Genomic DNA, 23,495 nt, shown 5'->3' with positions numbered 1-23,495 from the left:
TAACTCACCTGAAGGATTGTTTGGGGCCCTGAATGGAGGTGAGGTGAGGGAGGAGGTGTAGGGGCAGGTGTAGCACTTGGGCCATTTGTATAGATAAATGCCTGGAGGGAGATTAGTGGGGAGGGATCAATGGTCAAGGGAATCATGGAGGGAGGAGGGAATCAAGGGAAAGTGGAGGGTAGTGGGTAGGTAAAGATATGTTTAGTGCTGGTGTCCCTTTGGAGATGGTGGTAGCTGCAGAGGATAGTGTTCCATGTGGAGGCTGATGGTAAGGACAAGAGGGACTCTATCACTATTACAACAGCGGGAAGGTGGGGTGAGTTCACATGCATGGGAAATGGAGAAGATGTGATTATGGGCAGCATCAATAGTAGAGGGAGGGCAAAGTATGGAGTTTCCCTCCCTCTACTATTGATGCTGCCCAAAGTATGAAGAAAGAGGACATCTCAGATGTCCTGGAATGGAAAGTTGCTTCCTGCAAACTGACATTTTAGAGGTGAAGAAACTGAGAGAATGTAGAAGATTGAGATCCCCCTCAATCTTCTACATTGCAGGAACTAATGTAGTAAACTATGAAGCTTCTCCCTATAACCCTGTCCCACCTCCAATCCAGATGACAGCCGAGTAAATCTTTTCTGTACTCCTTCTAGACTGATAATATCTTTCAGTTAACAGTGCAATCAAAACCAGACACAATACTTTGTACAACCTCACTGGCATCTTATATAAATGAACATCATTCCCAGCTCCTGTACTCAGTGCAGTTTCTGTTGATGGCCAGTGTACCAAACACCCTCGTCACCATTCTATCTATCTATCACACACTTCCGGTGAACTGTGGACATGAAATCCTCACTCCTTCTGTTCCATAACACTCCCCACGGAGTGGTTCTACCATTCACTGTTATAGGCTTAATCCTGAGCTGATTCCCAACATGCAATACGTTACTTTTATCAGAATTGAAAGCCATTTGCTGGTCTTCAGGCCATAAACCCAACTGAAGAATATATTCCAATAATATCAAAGCCTTCCACACTGTCTACATCAACACCTACTTTAGCAGCGTTTGTAAACTTGCTAACTATATCTGGTAAACTTACAGACAATTTTTTTGTATAAATTGCATGCAAAGGTGCTAACACTGACCACTGTGAGATACCATTGGACAGCCGTCCTTCGCCAGAAACAACCTCTATGATCACATTGTGCTTCCTACCACAGAGCGTATTATGAATCCACTCTACTAATTCTACTTGATCCCGGTAATCTAACCTTCCAGATGAGCCACCAATGGTCCCTTGTTAAGGGCATGGAGGAGGAGCTCAGGAAAATGATGGTGCTGAATGGTGACTCCTTTCCTTGCATCTTCAGAAACAGCTCTATTTCTGTCTATAATATCTCTATTTTCTCCTTTCAGGGTTCTTCTGAAGACCTGGAGTGACACACAGACTTCAGTTCTTTGCGGAAATGGGACCCATTCTCAGGGTCTCATGACTGGCCGCTATTTGATATGCCAAGGACGCGGCCTTGAAGAGTAGCGCACCTTCAGGGTTCCGGGATTTTGTGGCTCTGGAGGCAGGCAGACTTGAGGTCAGTGCCGCGTAGGATACTGGTGTGTCATGGGAGACAGAAGACCGAAAGCAGCAAGCTGGCTGCTGGCTTTGTGCCCAGAGACCCAAGTTCTTTGGGCACAGAGCTCAGAAAAAGCGAGCAACAGACTTATAGCATTGTAAATCATCGAGTTGTTTGTTATGTCTTCCCTGTCGCTGTGAAACAGGGACACCTCTTTTTCACTTATGAGGGAGAGAGAGAGCCTGTGGCATGTCGAATTACCAGGTGAACGAGTAGTGTTTGGGGTACTGTAGGTCTGTGTCTTTATTGATGCGTTGCTGAATGCTTGAGTGCTCGGTGGGAGCGGGGGTGGTCAAAGATACGTTTTGCTTGTGGGGGAAGGGTGGAGTCATTGCTTTGCTGCTGCTTATGCATCGATGGGAGGAGCTGGGGGGGTGCTTTGGGCTTCTAACAATTAACTGTCATTCATTCTTTGGGCCCACCTCTGTATTTGTATATGTTTGAGAAGAAAAAGAATTTCAGGATGTATATCGTATACATTTCTCTGACATTAAATGTACCTTTGAAAATCCATACCAACAATATCTGCTGTCCTGCTCGCATCTATCCTCTTGGTTACTTCGCTATAGCTACTTTAATATTAATAGAATTATGGTCATGTTGCTCACAGGGATATACTTTTTTGCTTGGGGGACTATACATACGGAAGACCCTGTACTGTCTCTCTTTTCAGCTTAACTCTCCTGAAGACCATCCAAATCTGCAGTTTTGATGGGACCTCACTTGGATTATTCTGCACAGGTCTGCTTTGCAAGTGATAACTGTGCAGCTTTCAGGAAATGCTGAAGATTCATGGAGATGTTACTGAGGCTGAAGGGTAGTAGTTAAAAGGAGAAACTCGAAAGACAATGGTTCTCCTCCCAGGGCATAGGAGGATTTACTGGATGATTTTATAGCGGCATAATGAAATCATAAAAGGGCTAGATAAGGCAAAGGGTCAGTCTTTTCCCATTGCAGGGGAGTCCAAAACAAGAGAATATATTTTGATGGTGATAGGAGAATTATTAACAGAGAAATTATACTTATTATCAAACACAGAAATTGGGCCATAGCGCCTCTTTACCTCCTACCTATCCATGACTCTATAGGACAATTGTAGCAGTGTTGGTGGTCAAAGACAGAGAGGTCATAATGGGAATAGGAGAGAGAAGTTATCCTTAGTGAGATACCTCTGACTGGGTGTAGCTGCAGGTATAACAGATTTGCAGTGATAAGTGCCTGTAATGGAATCAGAGGAGAGGGATGATAGGACAAGCGAATCATGGAGAGTGTGATGCACACCGAAAGCAGGGAAGCAAGAGGAATATGTGCAGCTGGAGGGAGCGACTGGAAGATGACAGAAGTTGTTGGGAATGTGAATACCTGGTTGGTTGTAGGTGAAGACAAGGGGATTCCCATCACTGTTATGCTAGGGTTGTTGTGGGGAGGAAGATTGGGTGAGGGCAGACTTGTGAGAAATGGGAGAGATACCAGTGAAGACTACATTAGAAAGACTGGAGGATAAATCCCATTTTCCGAATATTCTGGAATGGAAACCTACATTATCAAAATAGATGCATTGGAAACAAAAGAACTGAGGGGAAGGTGTTGGCCAGAAGAAACTGCAGTCTATTCAAGGACAGGGGAAGCAGACAAGCCAGTTGTCTTTGTTCCCCCTTTTTTGTGGACTCTACACTTATTCTTGCTCTTGGATAATCTAATCAGCAACTGAATGGGGATACAGGAAGCTTCAGGTAATGATCTGCTAAAGCAGAGCCCATTCTCAAACAAGTAACCATTTGTTATGTAAGGACGTGGACTCCGAAATGTTTCTTGACTCTGGGACAATCTAATCAGAGCATTAAACCTGAGACCATTCTCAGAGGAGTAGCTACTTGTTATGTAAAGTAACAGACCTGCAGTCTGTAATCTAGTTTGACTCAGCCTGGGTTGCCTCATTTAACTGGTTTGGCCCAGTCAGAGTGTGAAGGCACAAATACAAGGCTGGGGTGGGCAGAACCATGAAAATATGTTTGCTGTAGCCCTGTACAATGACCAGGAAGAAGGTGTCCCTGGTAGGTCACGTGACCATGAGTCAATAGGAAGGAGATCCAATGGTTCAATTGATGAGGAACACTATAAGAGTCAGGAGCTCCAAATACGCAGGGGCCATAAATCTCCAGCAATCAGAGACCAAACATCAGGGATAAGGAGGACATGTGGAGGTTGGGACCACGAGGAATGCCTAGCCAGCTTAGACTGCTTTCCTGCGTAATACCTTTCCTCTTCATTGAGTGCCGGGGAATTCTAGGAGGGTGCACACAGGTGGAGAAGATGGTGATTCCACATTCCTTTAGTTGAAACAATGAACGTTACTTGTTGGAAAATACAGATTCTCTGTACCTCTCTGATCATTATTACAAGGGGTGATTCTTGTAACAAAAGTGAATAGTATTCTTGCAAGTGGCAGATTGAGAAAAGATGTAATCAAGATAATTGTGGGAGTTAGAAGACATCAGTTACAGTCTGTGTCCATTAAAACAAGGTGTCTAACCCAACACTTCGACATGCTCTCTCTCTCACTAACAAGGGTGATAGAGATATTCCTCCTGCCACAGTGAGGAGGGAGACCAACAGCTCACTGTTTCAATCTGCAGCATCGCACATTTTGATAGAAGCATACACTGCTGTCCTCATGTCCTGATCTCGCATGTTACTTCAGTCGGTGACACCGGTGAGGAATCGGGTCATCCAAAGGGCTGCACCCTGAAGGTGTATACCCTCCAGACCATTCCTGGAGAAACCAAAAATGCTAGGCCGCTCGGCGAGCTCCGATGGTGAAGAACTGCAGTTTAAGTGCAGCTGTAGATCATGGAATGTGATAGAACGCCAGCCATTGTAAAAAGGAAAGAAGAGATGTTGAAGAGAAGAAATTAAACTGCTTTGCGGATGAACTAGAAGAAGTGGTGCTCTGTGCCATCTTTGGCTCCTCCTCCAAGTGGATGGAAACATAGAGACAAGATATCCATGGCAAACATGAGGCAATCAGGGTCAGTGTACTGAGAGTTGTTAAAGTGGTGGAAGGCTTCCTAACTGTCACACACGTTGGTGGGATGGGATTAAACCAAGGGGCTGAATGGAGTCCATCTATGAGGACATGAGTTCACTGGGCAACCACAGGCAGGAAAAATGGGCCTACCAGGTGCGTGCTTCACCCACTGTTCTACTCTCTGTATACACATGACTGTGTGACTAGGCATAGCTGAAATAACATCTGAAAAATTTGCTGATGATACAACCATTGTTGGTAGATTCTCAGGTGGTGACGAGAGAACGTACAGGAGTGAAATATGCCAACTAGTGGAATGGTGCCGCTGGAACAACCTGGCACTCAACGTCAGTAAAATGAAAGAGCTGATTGTGGACTTCAGGAAGGGTAAGATGAAGGAACACATACCAATTCTCATAGAGGGATGAGAAGTGGAGAGAGTGAGCAGCTTCACGTTCCTGGGTGTCAAGATCTCTGAGCATCTAACCTGGTCCCAACACATTGATGTAATCATTAATAGTCATAGTCATAATTTATTGATCCCGGGGGAAATTGGTTTTCGTTAGAGTTGCACCATAAATAATAAATGCTAATAGAACCATAAATAGTTAAATAGTAATATGTAAATTCTACCAGTAAATTATGAAATAAGTCCAGGACCAGCCTATTGGCTCAGGGTATCTGACCCTCCAAGGGAGGAGTTGTGAAGTTTGATGGCCACAGGCAGGAATGACTTCTTATGACGCTCTGTACTGCATCTCGGTGGAATGAGTCTCTGGCTGAATGTACTCCCGTGCCCACCCAGTACATTATGTAGTGGATGGGAGACATTGACAAAGATGGCATGCAACTTAGACAGCATCCTCTTTTCAGACACCACCGTCAGAGAGTCCAGTTCCATCCCCACAACAACACTGGCCTTACGAATGAGTTTGTTGATTCTGTTGGTGTCTGCTACCCTCAGCCTGCTGCCCCAGCACACAACAGCAAACATGATGGCACTGGCCACCACAGACTCGTAGAACATCCTCAGCATCTTCCGGCAGATGTTAAAGCACCTCAGTCTCCTCAGGAAATAGAGATGGCTCTGACCCTTGTAGACAGCCTCAGTGTTCTTTGACCAGTCCAGTTTATTGTCAATTCATATCGCCAGGTATTTGTAATCCTCCACCATGTCCACACTGACCCCCTGGATGGAAACGGGTGTCACAGGTACCTTAGCTCTCCTCAGGTGTACCACCAGCTCCTTAGTCTTTTTCACATTAAGCTGCAGATAATTCTGCTCACACTATGTGACAAAGTTTCCTACCGGAGCCCTATATTCAGCTTCATCTCCCTTGCTGATGCATCCAACTATGGCAGAGTCATCCAAAAACTTCTGAAGATGACAAGACTCTGTGCAGTAGTTGAAGTCCAAGGTGTAAATGGTGAAGAGAAAGGGAGACAAGACAGTCCCCTGTGGAGCCCCAGTGCTGCTGATCACTCTGTCGAACACACAGGTTTGCAAGCACACGTACTGTGGTCTGCCAGTCAGATGGTCAAAAATCCATGATACCAGGAAAGCATCCACCTGCATCACTGTCAGCTTCTCCCCCAGCAGAGCAGGGCGGATGGTGTTGAACGCACTGGAGAAGTCAAAAAACATGACCCTCACAGTGCGTGCTGACTTGTCCAGGTGGGCGTAGACATGGTTCAGCAGTAGACGATGGCATCCTCAACTCCTTGTCGGTGCTGGTAGGTGAACTGGAGGGGATCTAAGTGTGGCCTGACCATAAGCTGGAGCAGCTCCAGAACAAGTCTCTCCAGGGTCTTCATGATGTGGGAGGTCAATGCCACCAGTCTGTAGTCATTGAGGCCACTGGGGTGCAGCGTCTTCGGCACAGGGACGAGGCAGGACGTCTTCCACAGTACAGGAACCCTCCAGAGCCTCAGGCTCAGGTTGAATACATGGTGAAGTACTCCACATAGCTGAGGGGCACAGGCTTTGAGTACCATGGTACTGACACCATCTGGTCCTGCAGCCTTGCTTGGGTTGAGACGTTTCAGCTGTCTTCTCACCTGTTCAGCTGTGAAGCCCACCGTGGTGGTTTCGTGTGGGGAAGGGGTATAGTCATCAAAGCAGGGTGGGGGCCTGTGAGGAGGGGTAGGAGGGGAGAGTGGAATATGTGTTGGTTGGGGGCCGACAACAGATGGCTCATGTGGGGGATGGGCGGGGGCCACAATATCAAATCTGTTAAAGAACAGGTTAAGTTCATTGGCCCTGTCCAGACTGCCTTCAGCTCCTCTGTTGCTAATTTGCCGGAACTCAGTGATGGTCCTCATCCCCCTCCAGACCTCTCTCATGTTGTTTTGCTGGAGTTTCCACTCAAGCTTCCTCCTGTACCTGTCTTTAGCCTCCCTGATCCTGGCTTTCAGGTCCCTCTGTATTGCCCGCAGCTCATCCCTATTTCCATCTCTTAACACCCTCTTTTTGGCATTCACTATGTTCTTAATGTCCTTTGTCACCCATGGCATATTATTTGAACAAGAAAGCACAGTTCTTGTTGGAACATTGCAGTCCACACAGAAGCTGATGTAATCAGTGATGCTCTCTGTGAGCCCATCAATATCCTCTCCATGTGGCTCACAGAGTGCCTGCCATTAAGAAGGCAAGACAGTGGCTATACATCATTAGGAGTACGAAGAGATTTGGCATATCAACAAATACACTCCAAAACTTCTATGGTTGTACCATTGAGAGCATTCTGACAGGCTGCGTTACTGTCTAGCATGGAGGGGCCACTGCACCGGACCGAAAGAAGCTGAAGAAGGTTATAAATCTAGTCAGCTCCATCTTGGGCGCTAGCCTACAAAGTACCCAGGACATCTTTGGGGAGTGGTGTCTCAGAAAGACAGCATCCATTATTAAAGACCTCCAGCACCCAGGGCATGCCCTTTTCTCACTGTTACCATCAGGTAGGAGATACAGAAGCCTGAAGGCACACAATCAATGACTCCAGAACAGCTTCTTCCCCTCTGCCATCTGATTCCTGAATGGACTTTGAAGCTTTGGACACTATCTCACTTTTTTAATCTACAGTATTTCTGTTTTTGCACATCTTTTAATAATCTATTCAATATATGTAATTGATTTTTATTTTCTTGTTTATTTATTATGTTTTATTTTATTTATTATTATTCTTCCTCTCTGCTAGATTATGTATTGCATTGAACTGCTGCTAAGTTAACAAATTTCACGTCATATGCCGGTGATAATAAACCTGGTTCTGATTCTGCTGGATCTTGGGTAAGGGTTGAAATGGGCAGTGTAGGGTTGGGGAACTTAGCGGATGGAAGTTGTAGAGGAGAGATCAACAGAATTTACACGGGTAGTAACGATGCAGGAGTCTGTACCCTGACTTTTCTCAGTTGCGCTTGAGTCTAATTTTTCTGATTTTTCTCAGTGGGGACTTGGCATTTGGCAGGGGGATGTGAAACTGTGTGATTGGGTTGACAATGGGGCACGTAGTATTCAAGCAGATACACTGTGTAGTGAGCGTTAGGAAGGACAGGCAGATGATGGGTCAAAATTGCTGTCACAGGGATGAGTGGCACTGTAACAGCGGGGCAAAATCAAAAGAGTAATAAATACAGGACTGAAAATGTTATATTTGAAAGTGCTCAACATACAGAATAAGGTGCTTGATCCTGTAGCTCACTCAGGGAATGGCAGGTATGATGTTGTGGGCATCAATGAATCGTGGTTGATAGAGGAGTATAATTGGGAGCTTAACATCCAGGGATCACAGTATATTGAAAGGACAAGCAGAAGGGCTCAGAGTCAGTGAAAAGTACAGCACAGTTTCAAGTCCTTCAGCCCATCTAGTCCATACAGAAACCTTTTAAATTCCCTACTCCCACACTGTCATGACTCTCAGAGTGCAAGAGTTTTCCTTCAATGTTCCCCGAGTCCTCAGCTTTGCTTGTTGCTCTGCAGCTGGGGTGGGGTCGAAGCGCTCAACGTAGGATGGTGCTCAGAGAGACTGTGTCGGAGGCTCGAAGTTTTCGGACCGACTTAGAGTCCGCTGCTTCCAATGCTGCTGCATCGGCAAGTTGGCAGCGCTTGGAGGTTCATGGCAGGGAGACCTTCTCCCTTCTACTGCCTGCGTGAGATGATGAAGCTATCGGAACTTTGAGAATTCTTTTTACCGTGCCCATGGTCTGCTCTTTATCAAATTATGGTATTGCTTTGCACTGTTGTAACTATATTTTATAATTATGTGGTTTTGTAAGTTTTAGGATTGGTTTGTCCTGTGTTTTCTTGTAATATCAATCTGGAGGAACGTTGCATCATTTTTTAATGCATGCATTTCTAAATGACAATAAATGAGGACTGAATGTCCTCATAATCTAAAAACTTTTCACATTCCGCGCTTAATCCATGACCTCTGCTTATAGTCCCACATAACCTCAATGGTTAAAGTCTGCTGGTATTGACGCTATCTATACACTTCATAATTTTGAATATCTCCATCAAATCACCCCTCAGTCTTCTACATTTTGAGGAATAAATTCTACATGAGAGCCCAATGATCCAAAAACTGTATGCTTTTCCTCCTGCACCAATTCCTTAGCTATGTGTTGAACTGTATAATCTTCTTATTTCTATCCTCACTTGCATGTGGCACTAATAGTAATCCTTTTGCAGAACCAGTCATAAGGAGGTGGCTTGGAACGGACCCGAGTGCAAGACACAGACACTGAAGTACTAGGGACAGGACTAGGATACAAGGCGAGGGCAAGGACATGGACACGAAAATCGGGAACCTGGAACAGGACTGGGCAAGAGAGCTTGGAGCCTGGGCTTGGACTCCAAGCCAGAGACGGGACAGAAACCTGGGTCTTGCCTCTGGCTCAGACCCCAGAACTAGGCAAGGACGAGACTTGACTGGCAGGCAGGATGAGGCTGGAGTCTTCAGATATGAGGCAAGGCTGGAGACCAGAGGCTTGAGGCGAGGCTGGAGACCAGACCCTTGAGGTGAGTCTGGAAACCAGAGACTTGAGACGAGGCTTGAGATTTGAGGTGAGGTGTGGGGTCTTGAAGCTTGGCTTGGCTAGAGGCTTGGGGGTCTTGAAGCTTCTCCTGGGCATGGCGTGGTCCTCCTGGGCAGGGCACTGATCTCCACCCGACAGAGGCAAGGGACAGGAAGGGACAGAACCAACCACAGGGTAATGGCAATACAGCCTGGCTTACCCGACGGAAGCAAGGGACAGGAAGGGACAGAACCATCCGCAGGGTAACGCCAAGATGGCTTGGCTTACCCGACAGAGGCAAGGGTCAGGAAGGGACAGGACCAACTGCAGGGTAACAGCAAGACAGCCTGATTTACCCAGCGGAGGCAAGGGTCAGGAAGGGAGCTAGGTACAGGGTGGCTCCAAGACAAGACGGGGTGAGGCGAGAGTTACCGGCAGGAGAAGGGAAGGCTTCAGGCGAGGAAACAGAAGGTAGGGGAAGGGATACAAGGAGTAAGGACATGATCAATCCAGCAGCCACGCCCTGGTGTCTGGAGATATTTATGCAGCCAGCCCCAATAAGAATCAGCTGCCTCAATTAGTGCTCAACAGGAACAGAAACAGGGTAGACAGGAAAACCTGGAGCAAGAGTCGGTGGACCGGACCATGAACTGGAATGCAGACTTCACGGACCAGGCCATGACAGAATCTTTCCACTCTTCCTTCCTACTGTATGTCTTTGGTATCTACATAGACCTTACAACAACCACTGGCTATTCCCCCTCCCATTTAAGAATGCTGAAGTCTGAATCAGAGATATTCCAGAGCATTGTCTCGGGAGGGGGCAACGTACCATCTAAGAATCTCATTCTCCTCCACAGAACCTCCTTTCTGTACCCCCAACAAATGAATCCAAATCACTGCAGCTAACCTCTGCTACCCACTTCCCTTCTGAATCGCAGAATCAGGCTAAGTGCCAGATCTCTGTCCACAGTGACTTTCTTCTGCTAGGTCATTCCACCAACCGCACCAACAGTATCTAAATTTGTCTGCCCGTTGTCAAGGGGGTGGCCACAGAGACAGTCTGCACTTGACCTTTAATTCCTTTTCTCTCCCTGTCATCCAGTTTTTTGTGTTCTGCACCTTGGGTGTAACTACCTCTTCATTTGTCTTATTTATCACACTCTCAGTGTGGCATGGCTCTGTTGCTGAAAAATGAAATGAAATCCTTAGAAAGAGGTGACATAGGATTGGAATATGTAGAATTGTTGTGGAGAGAATTAAATATAGACAAAGGTAAAAAGACCGTATACAAGCCTCCAAACAGTAGCCAGGATGTGGGCTACAAAGTTACAATGGGAGATCGAAAAATCATATCTGAAGAGCAATGTTATGATAGACATAGGAGATTTCAATATGCACATAGATCAGAAAAATCAGGTTGGTGCCATTAAAGAGAATTTCTACAATGCATTTGGGTTTGGCTTTTTAGAGCAGCTTGAGCCCAATGGGGTATCAGCGGTTTTTGATTAGGTGTTGTGTAATGAACTGGATTTGATGAGGGAGCTGAAGGTGAAGAAACTCTTAGGAAGCAACAATTATAATATGATAGAATTCACCCAAGAATTTGAGAGGAAGAAGCTAAAGTCAAACGTATCAATATTGCAGTGGTGAAAAGGGAATTACAGAGGCATATGAGAGGAGATGGTTGAAGTTGATTGGAAAGGGGTAGATGAAAGGGGTCTGGAGGTAGATGAGTCATCCAGACAAGATGGTCTACACCACAGGGTTCTGAAAAAGATAGCTGAAGAGATTGTGAAGGCATTGGTAATGATCTTTCAAGAATTGATAGTTTCTGGCATTGTTCTGGAGGATTGAAAAATTGCAAGTGTCTTTCAACTCTTTACGTGAGAGAGACAGAGGAAAAGAAATTATAGGCCAGTGAGGCACATGATAAAGTAGGCCAAAGTCAGTATGGTTGCCTTAAGGAAAACTCATACCTGACAAATCTATGGGAATGCTTTGAGGAAATAACAAGCAGGGTAGAAAAAGGAGAATTGGTAGATGTTGTGTACTCAGATTTTCAGCAGGCCTTTCACATGGTGCTGCACATGAAGCTGCTAAATGAGATAAGAGCCCATGGTATTGGCAGCATGGATAGAGCATTGGCTGATTGGCAAAGGAAAGAGTGGGAATAAACAACATCTTTTCTAATTGGTGCCAGTAACTAGTGGTGTGACTGCAGGTGCTAGTGTTGGGACTGCTTCTTTTCATGGTGCATTTCAATCATCTGAATGACAGAGTTGATGGCTTTCAGGCCAAGTTTGTGCAGGATATGAAGACAGATGTACACATAGGTTATGTTGAGGAAGCAGGGAGTTTGCAGAAATAGTTATACAGATTAGAATAATGGGTAAAGAAGTGGCAGATGAAAGTTTTTGGAAGTTTATGGTCATGCACTTTAGTAGAAGGAATAAAAGTGTAAACTATTTTCTAAACGGGAAGAAAATTCAAATGCTACCATTTATTTTGAGAGGACTTGAATACAAAAACAAGCAGACAATTCTAAGGCTTTATAAAGCACTGGTGCAGCATCACTTTGAGTACTGTAAGTATTTTTAGGCCCCACATTAAAGAACGGATGTGCTGATGATGGAGAGTGTCCAAAGGTTCACAAACATGATTCCAGAATTAAAGATATATCATTTAAGGAGCTTTTAATGGCTCTGGGCCTCTACCTTCAGAAAATGGTAGGAGAAATGGATTATTCCTGGTGGTGGTGGTGCGGGGAAATTCTTACTGCAGAAATAGGCAGTGATGGAAGTACTCAGCATTAATGGGTGTGCAGAGCTCATTGAGAATTAAGGTACAGGAGGACAAAGAGCTTTCTGCTTCAGGATAGGTAAGGTCAGAGCTGACTGTGAAGACATGACAGGGGTTGGCAACAGGGCCAGCGAAGTGAAGGGTGTTGGGGCTGGGTTCAGCGAAGGTTGAGGGATTGGATCAGGAGTCAGGAAAAGGATAAGAGTTTACACCGAGAGTCGAAGCCGGAACCAGGTTCAGGGAAGAGTAGGGGATTGTAGTCAGCGAACAGTAGGAGGAGGCAGCCAGAGTCAGAGACGGGTAGTGGGGTCAGGAAAGTGTAGACGGTTGCAGTTAGAACTAGGAGAGGGCTGAAGTCTACAGGATCAAAAACGGGTGGCGAGTTCACAGAATATGCAAGGGGAGTGAAATTCAAATAAGTTTGTGGAGATGAGGAGTAGGCGTGAGAGACCATTGGTGGGTCGGGACAGGTGCGGAGGAGCTTGAGTAGGGAGTTAAGAACTACTGTCAGGGAAGGGTACGGGTGGAGCTGTGGTCAGCGAATTGTGGGGTTTGAACCTGGGCTCAACAAAACTTCGAAGTTTAAAGATGTCAGTGATACTGAGATGGGAAGATTGGGGGGGAGGGAGGGGCTCATCAAAGTTTCTGGAGACGAGGGTTTGGGAGGCGTAGGAGACCAATGTAGGGTGGGGAGTAAATAAAATGAGCAGTAGCACCAAACGGCAGAATGACAGATCTCAGGAAAGGGGTCGGGACAAGCGAGCTTATTATATTTCTAAATACGAAAGTCATGCAACCAGAATTATCCACAAAATCCCCTCCAGTCTTATTCTTGTCTGGACAAACACGAGAAAGTGTGCAGGTGCAGAAAATCCATCGCAACACGCTAGAGGAATTCAGCGGGCCAGACAGCAGCGAAGGAAAAGAATAAACAGTCGAAATTGCTGGGCGAGACCTTTCATCTGAGCTAGAGAGAAAGAGGAGAAGTCACAGTAAGAACTGTTACTGTCGACTGTTCAGGAACCTTCGCTCAGCTTTAACACACAGGATATCTGTAATAATCGAACCGTGTATATTTCTTTGGGACGAAGTGTTTATCAGGGAGTTTTTCTCTCTCTGTAAACGCTTCTTGTCATTTTGGGCTTTCCCAAATGTGCACAGACTACAAAGAAGTAGCTGCTATGGTTCAGTTGTTCAATAGCCCACAAAAAGCAAGCAGCACAGAACACACAAATTGCGAGCAAACTTCCCTCAGCTTCACGTTCAGACTTTAAAGGATCATTATTCACTGTATGCACCCTTTCTTTGAGTTATCACATCAATAAAGGTAATTTCTTTCGTCCCAAAAGGTAAATCGGAGTAGCGGTGGGAGGGTCAGAAGCACTCCATCTAATCCGTGCTGCCCCCAGTAAGGGCGGGGAATCTCGAGACAGTGCAAATTACAATTTCAACTGTATACTCATCTCACATTTATTATGTATTCTTACCGAACACAGCATTTCGTTTCTCGCCTTGAATCGTCCGGAATTCCTGATTCGACCCTCGTAACTACCAGATTTCAGACGCCAACTGTGTGGAACTTTACGCACGCCGGATGAACAAAGAATATGGATCAAGCGATCCGGACACAGATCTCGGTGGTAGCCGGTCGCAGTCTGTGGTAGTAGTCAGAGGAGTCGAAAGAATTTCGGCAAAACAAAGACTGTGAATGCTAGATGACAAATGCGCAGTTAGACTGCAACCAGCAGGAATGGAGTGCAGTGAGCGGCAAAGGTTTGGTGCTGAGGTAGTAGAGGATTACCCGGTGACAAACGCCGGGAGTATGCTGAGCAGATTTATAGTTCCCTTGAACAACCGGCAATACGGTGCGCAATGGACAGAGGATTTTACGCAACCACCTCTAAAACAACAATTCGGTCACGTTTATGCAGAGAACAATTAGTTTATTAACATTAACATATTACCCGCACAACGTGGGGTGCTGGACAATAATTTTACTCGGCAATATTTTAAAAACGTACAGTGAAGAACGATACGAATTAAACTTGTTTCATCCCTGAAACATCTGTTAAATATATTAAATTCACAGTGGGGCAGTTTTCCCAGTCGGAAGATGCTGCCTTGACAGAGAGGGTGGAACATGCAACAGTGATATCGCCCCTCAAATTCCAATTCACGCAGGTTGTGGGAAACGACGGGACCCAAAACTTCACATAAATACATCAACAAAAAGAATAAAATACGGAACGTATAAGTAAAAAAATACAACTTGAGAAAAAAACGATTCAAGGTCATTTAGAAAGATTCATTGAACTTTAATAGATACGGAATTAATTACCGTTGTGTTCGTTATTGTTCGATACAACTTCTCACATGAATTGTTAAAGCTGATGAATCCCTGAAGACATTCCCACACGTCTGACAAGTTTCAACACAAGTGTGAGATTTCTGCTGGTGAAGATGAGCAAAGCTCTTCCCACATTCGGAACATTTCTACGGCCTCTCTCCGGTGTGGGTCCGCTGGTGTTGATGGAGGCTCCCTGCCCGTGTGAAACTCTTCCCACATTCGGAACATTTATACGGCCTCTCTCCGGTGTGGGTCCGCTGGTGTTGATGGAGGTGCCCTGCCCGTGTGAAACTCTTCCCACATTCGGAACATTTATACGGCCTCTCTCCGGTGTGGGTCCGCTGGTGTCGGTGGAGGCTCCCTGACACTGTGAAACTCTTCCCACATTCGGAACATTTATACGGCCTCTCTCCGGTGTGGGTCCGCTGGTGTTGGTGGAGGCTCCCTGCCCGTGTGAAACTCTTCCCACATTCGGAACATTCATGCTGTCTCTCCTTTTTGCCAGCTTGAGGGTAATCTGACTTGGCAAATGTCCTCTTTCTATCGGATACTGTGAATGGATCCTGCCTGCGTTTCGACACTGGACTCTGACCATCTTGGTTTACATTGGAGGACGATGGTTCTCCAGTTGATGTTGGTCTGGACGCTGCAGCGTGTCGTCTCAAATGCCGTTTAAGGAAATCTGTTGTGGTAAATGCAATGTTGCACTGAGGGCAAGGATAACAGTCACTCTGGGTCACTTGATGTGATATTGGAGAGAGAAAAAACAGAAAATACCACTTTCAGCAAAATATACAAGAATCAATTTGATTGTGAGATCTGTAATTGCTTCATCATTACTGAGATGCCCTGAGACATTAATTCTAAGACTGTGAAGGTGGGGGGGAGCGGGTTGAGGGGACAAATTTATGAAACTCTGCAGGATTTCCATAAATAATCAAGGATGATGGATTCTATCTCTGATCTCCTCCATGTATTAATCTTTAACAATTCCTCTAGACTCTGCAGGTTAAGATGGGGAACAGAGAAGCAAAATGTACATGTCAGATAAAATCACGAGCTGGGAATTGCTGCGGTCCACAGCAGGGCAAGGGAACTGAATACATCTGTCAATATGCTCACAGGTTATAGACTGTGTTTTTTTTAATAAATCAATGCATCTACGAAATATACGCATATCATTCAGTGCAGTTCTGTGTGCTTTAACTTTTGTCAAATATCTCATCTGCATGAGTTTGCTATGTTGTTTTTGATAGTTATACGTTCCAGTTGAAATTCCGATAATAAATTTACAGTAAACATATTGTTTTCCTGGAGTTTGTTAAACTGATCAGAATGCTCACATTTTGCTTCCTGATTTGACATCCACATGGAGGTCCAAGTGATTCCCAGCTCCTTGGCATAATCATCACCGTACCAGACCAGTAACTCACAGTGAGGAGGAACTGGCTTACACGTCCTGTAGTAAATGTTTCCACAGTGCTGGAAGGCAACCAGGTTCTGTTCCTCCTCCTTTCTGGCACAGTTCACGAACCTGGAATACAAGAAGTAAATATGAAGTGAACAATGCAAAATTGTGAAGTAAACACAGAAAGTGAGGTCTATTTGCAAAGCCGAATGAATGAAAGAAATCTCCAGTTCTGGCACAAATTCAAAAATGAAATATGGAAGACTCTTTGTCAGAAATCGGTCAAGCAGTCTTTCATCTGAAACTTTAACAAATTTCCAACCAGAAATGTGGACTAGCCTCCTCAATGTTCCCAGAACCTCCTCTATTTATTTTATGTTTCAAGCATCTACAGTTTGTTTTAGATTTTTATGTCAAGTTCTAGTTGAATTTTCATTCAAGCATACATCAATCTAACCAAAACAAAACAATGTTCCTCTGGGGACAAGTTACAAAACGCCTTTCCAACAGCACACTTCAAATAGCACACTTTTATGATTCAACTTCAAATCTGATGTCTAGATAAAGCAATCTCACACAATTTAGATGCAGAATATACTGACTGTGATATTAACAGGAGGGTAAAAACCAACAGGAGTGAGGAAGCGTGATCTGAAGTGGGTTAATACTTTCCTGAGACTTGCTGTGACTCCAACAGATCTCAGAATCTATGCCTGAGTTTAAACTGTGGTTTCAGTATCCCAGTCAGATCGAAACATGGCAGGCTGATTATTTTCAACACAAGAAATTCTGCAGACGTGAGGAATCCAGAGAAACATGCACAAAATGTTGGCGAATCAGCAGGCCAGGCAACATCAATGGAAATGAATAAACAGTCACTATTTCAGACCAAGACCCTTCTTATTGACAGAAAAGGAAAGGGAAAAGCAACAGAATAAAAAGGTGGGGGATCTAAAGGAGGATAGATAGAAAGTGATAGGTGACACTCGGTGGGCATGAAAGATTAAGGACTGGAAAGGAAGGAACCAGATTGGAGAGGTGACAGAGAGAAGAGGTAAGAGGCCAGAGTAGGAAATAGAAGAAGGGAGGGAAAGGATTTCTTTTAACCATAAGAAGAAACAGATATGGAGAGCATCATGATGGAGACTACCCAGTGGTACAAGAGGAGTCCATGGCGAGGAAGGAGGTGAATGGGCAGGTGTAGTGATTTGGCCAGCTTGCAGGGGTAAGTGCTAGGAGGGACTTTGATAGATAGAATCCCTTTGGAGATGGCAGAAGTTGCAAAGAATGATGTGTTAGATGCATCGGCTGATGGGGTGGTAGGTAAGGAGAAGAGGGACTATGTCACTGTTAAAGCAGTGGTAAGATAGGATGAGTGCAAGTGTTCAGGAAACGGAGGAGATGCAGGTGAGGGCAGCATCAACAGTGGAGGAAGAGAAAACCCAGTTTTTGAAGAAAGAGTACATCTCTGATATCCTGGAAAGGAAAGCCTCATCCTGGGAACAGATGTGGCAGAGATGAAAGAACTGGGAAAGGGGAATAATTTTTTTTAAACAGAAGATAAGGTGGGAGGAGGGATAGTCAAGAAAACCATTGGAATCAGTAGATGATAAAAATGGCAGTCAACAGTTTGGCTCCACAGATGGAGGCAGAGGGATCAAGAAATGGGATGGAGCTGTCAGAAATGGACCAAGTGCATGTAAGGGCAGGAAAGTTAGAGGAAAACTTGATGAAATTGACAAGTTCAGCCTGGGTGCTTTGAATCAGCACCAATGCATTTGACATTATTGCAGCATCAGTTGGCAGCACAGGATCACAAGGCTTGAGGAAGGATTTGTGGGCCTTGGCCTGGTCTGAGGAGAAAAGTTCCTTTAGCTACAAAACAACTGTCAGAGAAAGTGTTGATTCTTCTGCAACATTCAAAATCAGTTATCCATCATTGACTTGTAATTGTATAAATCTTTCCTTACCTCATCCAGTTTGATTTAGCTTCATCCTGGGCATCTATGTACTCAAGTTCTTTGTTTGCCTTGCTGATCTATGGAAAAATATTTTGGTACAACTCCCTGATTAATGAAGAACATAAGCATGAAGTTTCCACATTTTCCCATACTATCAATTCAATTAATTATCCTTTAATCTGTTTAATGAGCTTATGCTTTAAAACCACAGCACTCCAACAATATTCCTGTGACTCAAATCATGTGGAAAATGAGCTACTGGAATATATACTCGGAATTCAGTACAACTTTGAAAAGTTTTGCGTGGTAGTTAAAGTTTCTTTAGCTACTACAAAGTTCTGATCATTTGTGTTGGCCACAAACATTTAATGTACTCTCAATCCAGGAGTGTAGAAATCAGAATAAAAGGAAGGGTAACAGAGCAGGAACCTGACGGAGTATCTATTCAGCTGAGACTGGGAAAGAACAAAGCTTGATAGTGTGTGAATGGTATTCAGAATCACTGGAACATGGTGAGAAGAGAGAAATTAAGGGTCAAAAGTTCTGTATTTTTTCTCAGCTGAGAATACTTCTCTGTAGCTGGTTCCCTAATTCCAGTGAAATATAATTTAATGATAAAGTTTAGCAGTGTACAAATAATGATGGTGGTAATAATGGAAGACAGGATTATCAACTATGGAGAACATTTTGTGAACATACTGTCCTCTCACTGTTTTCCCTATGGTGGTGTTTAGCTGGTCTCAAGCTAGTAGGAACATATTTGCTCCAACAATTCTCTTCAACAGGTGCAACCTAACACGTGGAGTATTGCTTTTGTTAACTGCAAGAGCTACTTACCACCCATGAATATCTACTGACAGCAACTGCTTCTTCACTAGAAACCTCCCCTTCATATGGTCCAAAATGAACACCCCTGGGAATAAGCTTCCCTTCATTCCAGACACGAAGACCAGCTTTCTGAATTTTTGATTGGGCTATGTAGAGACCCTCAGGAAGAGTTAAACGTGCTCTGTCTGGTTGATTGAAATCCACAGCAGTGTCCTTCATAAAGATGGGTGGACCATGCACAGGGCATTCTTCAATAAAAAATGTCTCGCAGGCTTCACAAACTAAAATACAAAGTTAAGAACTGATCAAGATGTTGCTGTTTCTATAGCTGGTGGGGGCTAGTGCTGAGAGAGGCTAAATGATCCACGATGGATGTAATTCTACTGCATGTCTTTGAATATAATACCATCATGAACTGGCTGCTGTACAAAGCATCTGGAAAAATAATTGCTCAAAACATGAGAACATCTACAGATGCTGGACTCCAAGCAACACACTCAACGTGTTGGAGGAACTAAGCAGGCTAGGCAGCTTCTATGAAAAAGAGAAAACAGATGATATTTTGAGCCGACACTTCGTCAGACTTGTTCACCTGTTTTCCATGGATGGTGCCTGCCCTGATGAACTTTTCCAGCATTTTGTGTGTGCATTGCTGAAAAAAAAATATGTTCCATTGCTATGACTTATATGTGCAGACATTCCTAGTAAGTCAGATTAACAATGGAGATACGTAAAAAGTCACTTCATTAGGTTAGCCGTAGGTTAACATGAATATCTTGCGTTAAGATTGAACTGTTTCATTCAAAAGACCAATCAAATACAACTAAGTGTTCATTTATAAATTTGAAGAGAAACTCCTGATGATCAAACACAATACTGTAGTGATGCCGGGGAAACTGCAAAGAAAATGTTTAAAGCTAACAATGTCATGGCAAATAGGATCAACTCTAATAAAACTGCTTTAAAAAGGTGAAAGCAAAGTTCTATAATTTGAACTAATGAAGCATTTATAACTGGGCCACTGCATAAGAAAAGAAACAAGATTTGATCAACTATCCAATGGAGTAAAGTGGTTGCATACTTTCTAACAGAGGGGTACTTTCACAAACAAAAACATGATGAATTAGTGTTTACATTTATTTTTGATAATATTGGCACAGGAAATTATGAAGTAGCATAAGAGTGATGGAGACAAAATGAAACATTCACTTTAAAAATGCTAAATGAAATTGTTGGCAACTGCAATATTCTTGCGAAGAAGGGAAATGGGCAATTGGATGGAGAATCAAGACTGCAACAGCAACCAGTCACAAAACGATAAAAATCTATAACAACATGGTCTGGAAATCTGAAATGAAAGCAGAAAATTCTGGAAACAGTCAGCAAATAAGTCAACACCTGTGAAATGTAAAACAGCAAATCATTTCATTCTGAAGTTCAGATCATGGGAATTAATCCAGAAATATTACTTGTTTTTCGTGATCTGCAGGTTACCTCTGATACTTGTGTAATATGACAGAATTCATTCGTAACTGCACAGTAAGAAATCCCTTGGGAAAATACAGTGAAGTTATAGGAATCTGCATTGAGATAATTAGTGACAAAAATACATCAGAAATTATGACATTGAAGTCAAATCATTTATATTCATATTAAGATCAGATTGCTAACATTTGAAAATAGGATGAAAAGTTATGACAGTAGGTTAAGAATGCTAACTATTTCAAGCCATATTTTGTTTCTTCATTGTAGGTTATCATAAGGATCAGTTGAAGTTATTGGTTTCGTAGAAGGCAGACTGTAATATTTCCCAGCTTGCCCCGGATTCAACTGTAGGTGGCAAAACAACCCATGAAAAATATCAGCAAATTAATATAAACTGGACCAAGAAGATGCTGACCATACTGCAATGTGCAGAAGTAAATTTAACATCAATCATGCGATTACTGGCCGTTAAAGTTAAAGAGAAATCATACACTCGGATCCAACATGTCAGCGCTCTTTTCCCAAACATTCTACACGTCTCATTGTTCCATCATTCCTATAGCCTCCCATTCCATTGTGTCATCACAACAATTCTCCCAATATATTACACATGCTTTAAACAAAAAGATTGATAATTTGGACCTACAAAGGTAGTCGTCATCACGAAGCTCTTGTTCCTCAATGTAATTTTTCTTCTCTTTCTTTCGTAAATCATACTGTCTTTTCTCAGACACTTTGGTTGACTTATCATTTGTTGATCCAAACATATTTTTGGTGGAGACAGCTGGAATAACACAAAATGAGCAAATATTAAGCAAATTAAATTAATACAATATAGAACAGTACAACATTGTACCTGGCTAGTCTGTAATGTTGTACCAAACTAATTAGACTAGTAGTTAAATACCGATATAAACAAATCCCATCTGCCTATACAACATCCACATCCATCCATTCACTTCACAGTGATATGTCTTTCAAGGAAAACTCTTGAAAGCCTGAATCATATTTGCCTCTACTGCCACCCATGGCAATATATTATTCCAAGCACCAAGCGCTTTCTGTGCAACAGCCTGCCCTGCACATCTGCTTTGAACTTACCACCTCACACTTTAAATGCATGCCCACTGTTATAATGCGTTTCGCCTGGACAGACTCATTTCCCAGCACCAGGTCCAGTCTGGCCCCTCCTCATATTGGACTATTTACACATTGATGTATGAAACCCACCGGGATACACAAAAGAAATTCTGTCCCATCAAAACCTCCTGTGCCAAGGAGCTTAGTCTATATTGAGGAATGCGAATATGGCTGTGGCTGATACCCTGTTGCTTTTACAGCTTTCCCCAATCTCCCTAATTGCCCACCATTGAGAACATCTACCATGAACGCTGCCTGGGCAGGGTGAAAAGCATTATCGAGGATGCATCTCATCCTAACCATGGACTTTTTACTCATCTCCCATCCGGTAGGCACTACCAGGAGTCTCCGTTCCCGCACCAGCAGGCAGACGAATAGCTTCTTCTCTGAGGCTGTGACCCTGCTGAATCTCACATCACAGCGTTAAGCAGAATTACACCCATATTGTACTGTCTCAGTACTTTTATATTTGTGTGCTGTCGCACCTACTTTTTATTCGCAGTTAGTTTGTAAATAACACGATTTGCATTTCTGGTTAGATGCTAGCTGCATTTCATTGGCTTTGTATCTGTACTCAGCGCAATGACAGTAAAGTTGAATCGAATCTAATCTAATCGAATATCCATTCCTAAATGACCCTGAGGCTATTGTGGAATCTGTAGTACAATCCCAGTGATTGCATTTTTATTTTTAATTTCTACCCATATATACACGGTAGGTGAACCCTACATTATGTTCCATTATTGTTTCAAGTCAGTTTGGACAGTAAGTACAGAGATATAGAGTGCAATATATTCATAAATCCAACTAAAATAGCTATGATGGAAGTTAGATCATATTCACCTTACCTCCATCATTTATCTTAATAAATGAAAGTCAATTTTTGGTCTCTTCTTTGAGCTTCACCTGCAGAAACCAAAATTACCTGCTGCTCTTTTGATTCGTTTCACGAAAATGGGATCTTCCTTCATTGAGCCATGCTCCGCAGTGACTTCATTCAAATCTTCACGTTTGTCATTGTCTGAATGAGGTGTGACCTGTAATGTGACAATTTGGTGCAAAGTGTGATGCTCAAACAGTGCTTCAGAATAATGTAGCAAGGTTTTGTTTTTTTATTCCTACTAGTTCTTTCTTTGATTTTCAGTTGAACTCCCAAACCAATCAACAAATAAAAGTAGTAACTACCCCATGTAATTGGTAATTTCTGTAAGGCCACATCTTTCATACCATGCTGTGAAATAATAATTAATCACATCAGCAGATGAGAAAAATTGAATAATTAAATAAGTTGTTTGGAAGTTAACAACAGCCCTGCCCACAAAACCAGAACAAATGACGGAAACCCATCTGATTGTGAATCAGGGGAATAAGAGAGGAGATTTGACTTATCTTCTTAATACCTGTCTCTGATCGTCCTTCATATTACACCCAATCCTCAGATAAGTTGCAAATTAACATTTCACAATGACATCAAATGTAATTTGAAATGGCAGATGGTGTGCCTAACAAATTTTGTGTAACAATTGTCCTCTCTTGAACACCAAAAGATTGTTGCTAACTTTAGCACATCAATCCAACAGCAGCGATTGTGAAAACCCAAAGGGTTCAATCATTTTCTTCTTTAGAAATAGAAATACTGATCTAGGTGACCATGCTATTAATATTGAATATTAAGATATTAATTTATTCAGTGAGTATTTCCTTTTCCTACCTTGCCAACAGTCCTCTTAGCTCCTTGGCTATATTGACATTTAAAAGGAGGTATAAAGGTTCTCATCCCTTGCAAATAAAAAGAGAATCATCAGTTCAGGTTAAGATAGGAAATTTTATCCCAACTGCTTGGCAGTTCT

The 23,495-nt window shown here is 43.3% G+C and overlaps 1 protein-coding gene across 1 annotated transcript in view; it reads right to left on the bottom strand.

Moving 5' to 3' along the window:
* LOC140202063 (uncharacterized) overlaps nt 1-23,495 on the bottom strand; it is a 381,219-nt gene that overhangs the window by 123,376 nt on the left and 234,348 nt on the right. Inside the window, 4 exon segments of the mRNA XM_072266920.1 lie at nt 14,974-15,505; nt 16,167-16,357; nt 17,958-18,084; nt 21,152-21,289. Of these exon segments, the coding sequence (XP_072123021.1) occupies nt 14,974-15,505; nt 16,167-16,357; nt 17,958-18,084; nt 21,152-21,289 (988 nt within the window).

The sequence above is a fragment of the Mobula birostris genome, chromosome 8 (genome assembly GCF_030028105.1).
Source record: "Mobula birostris isolate sMobBir1 chromosome 8, sMobBir1.hap1, whole genome shotgun sequence".
Taxonomy (NCBI): Eukaryota; Metazoa; Chordata; class Chondrichthyes; order Myliobatiformes; family Myliobatidae; genus Mobula; species Mobula birostris.
Note: the sequence above shows the minus strand (reverse complement) of the source record. Positions and strands in the feature narration are given on the sequence as shown.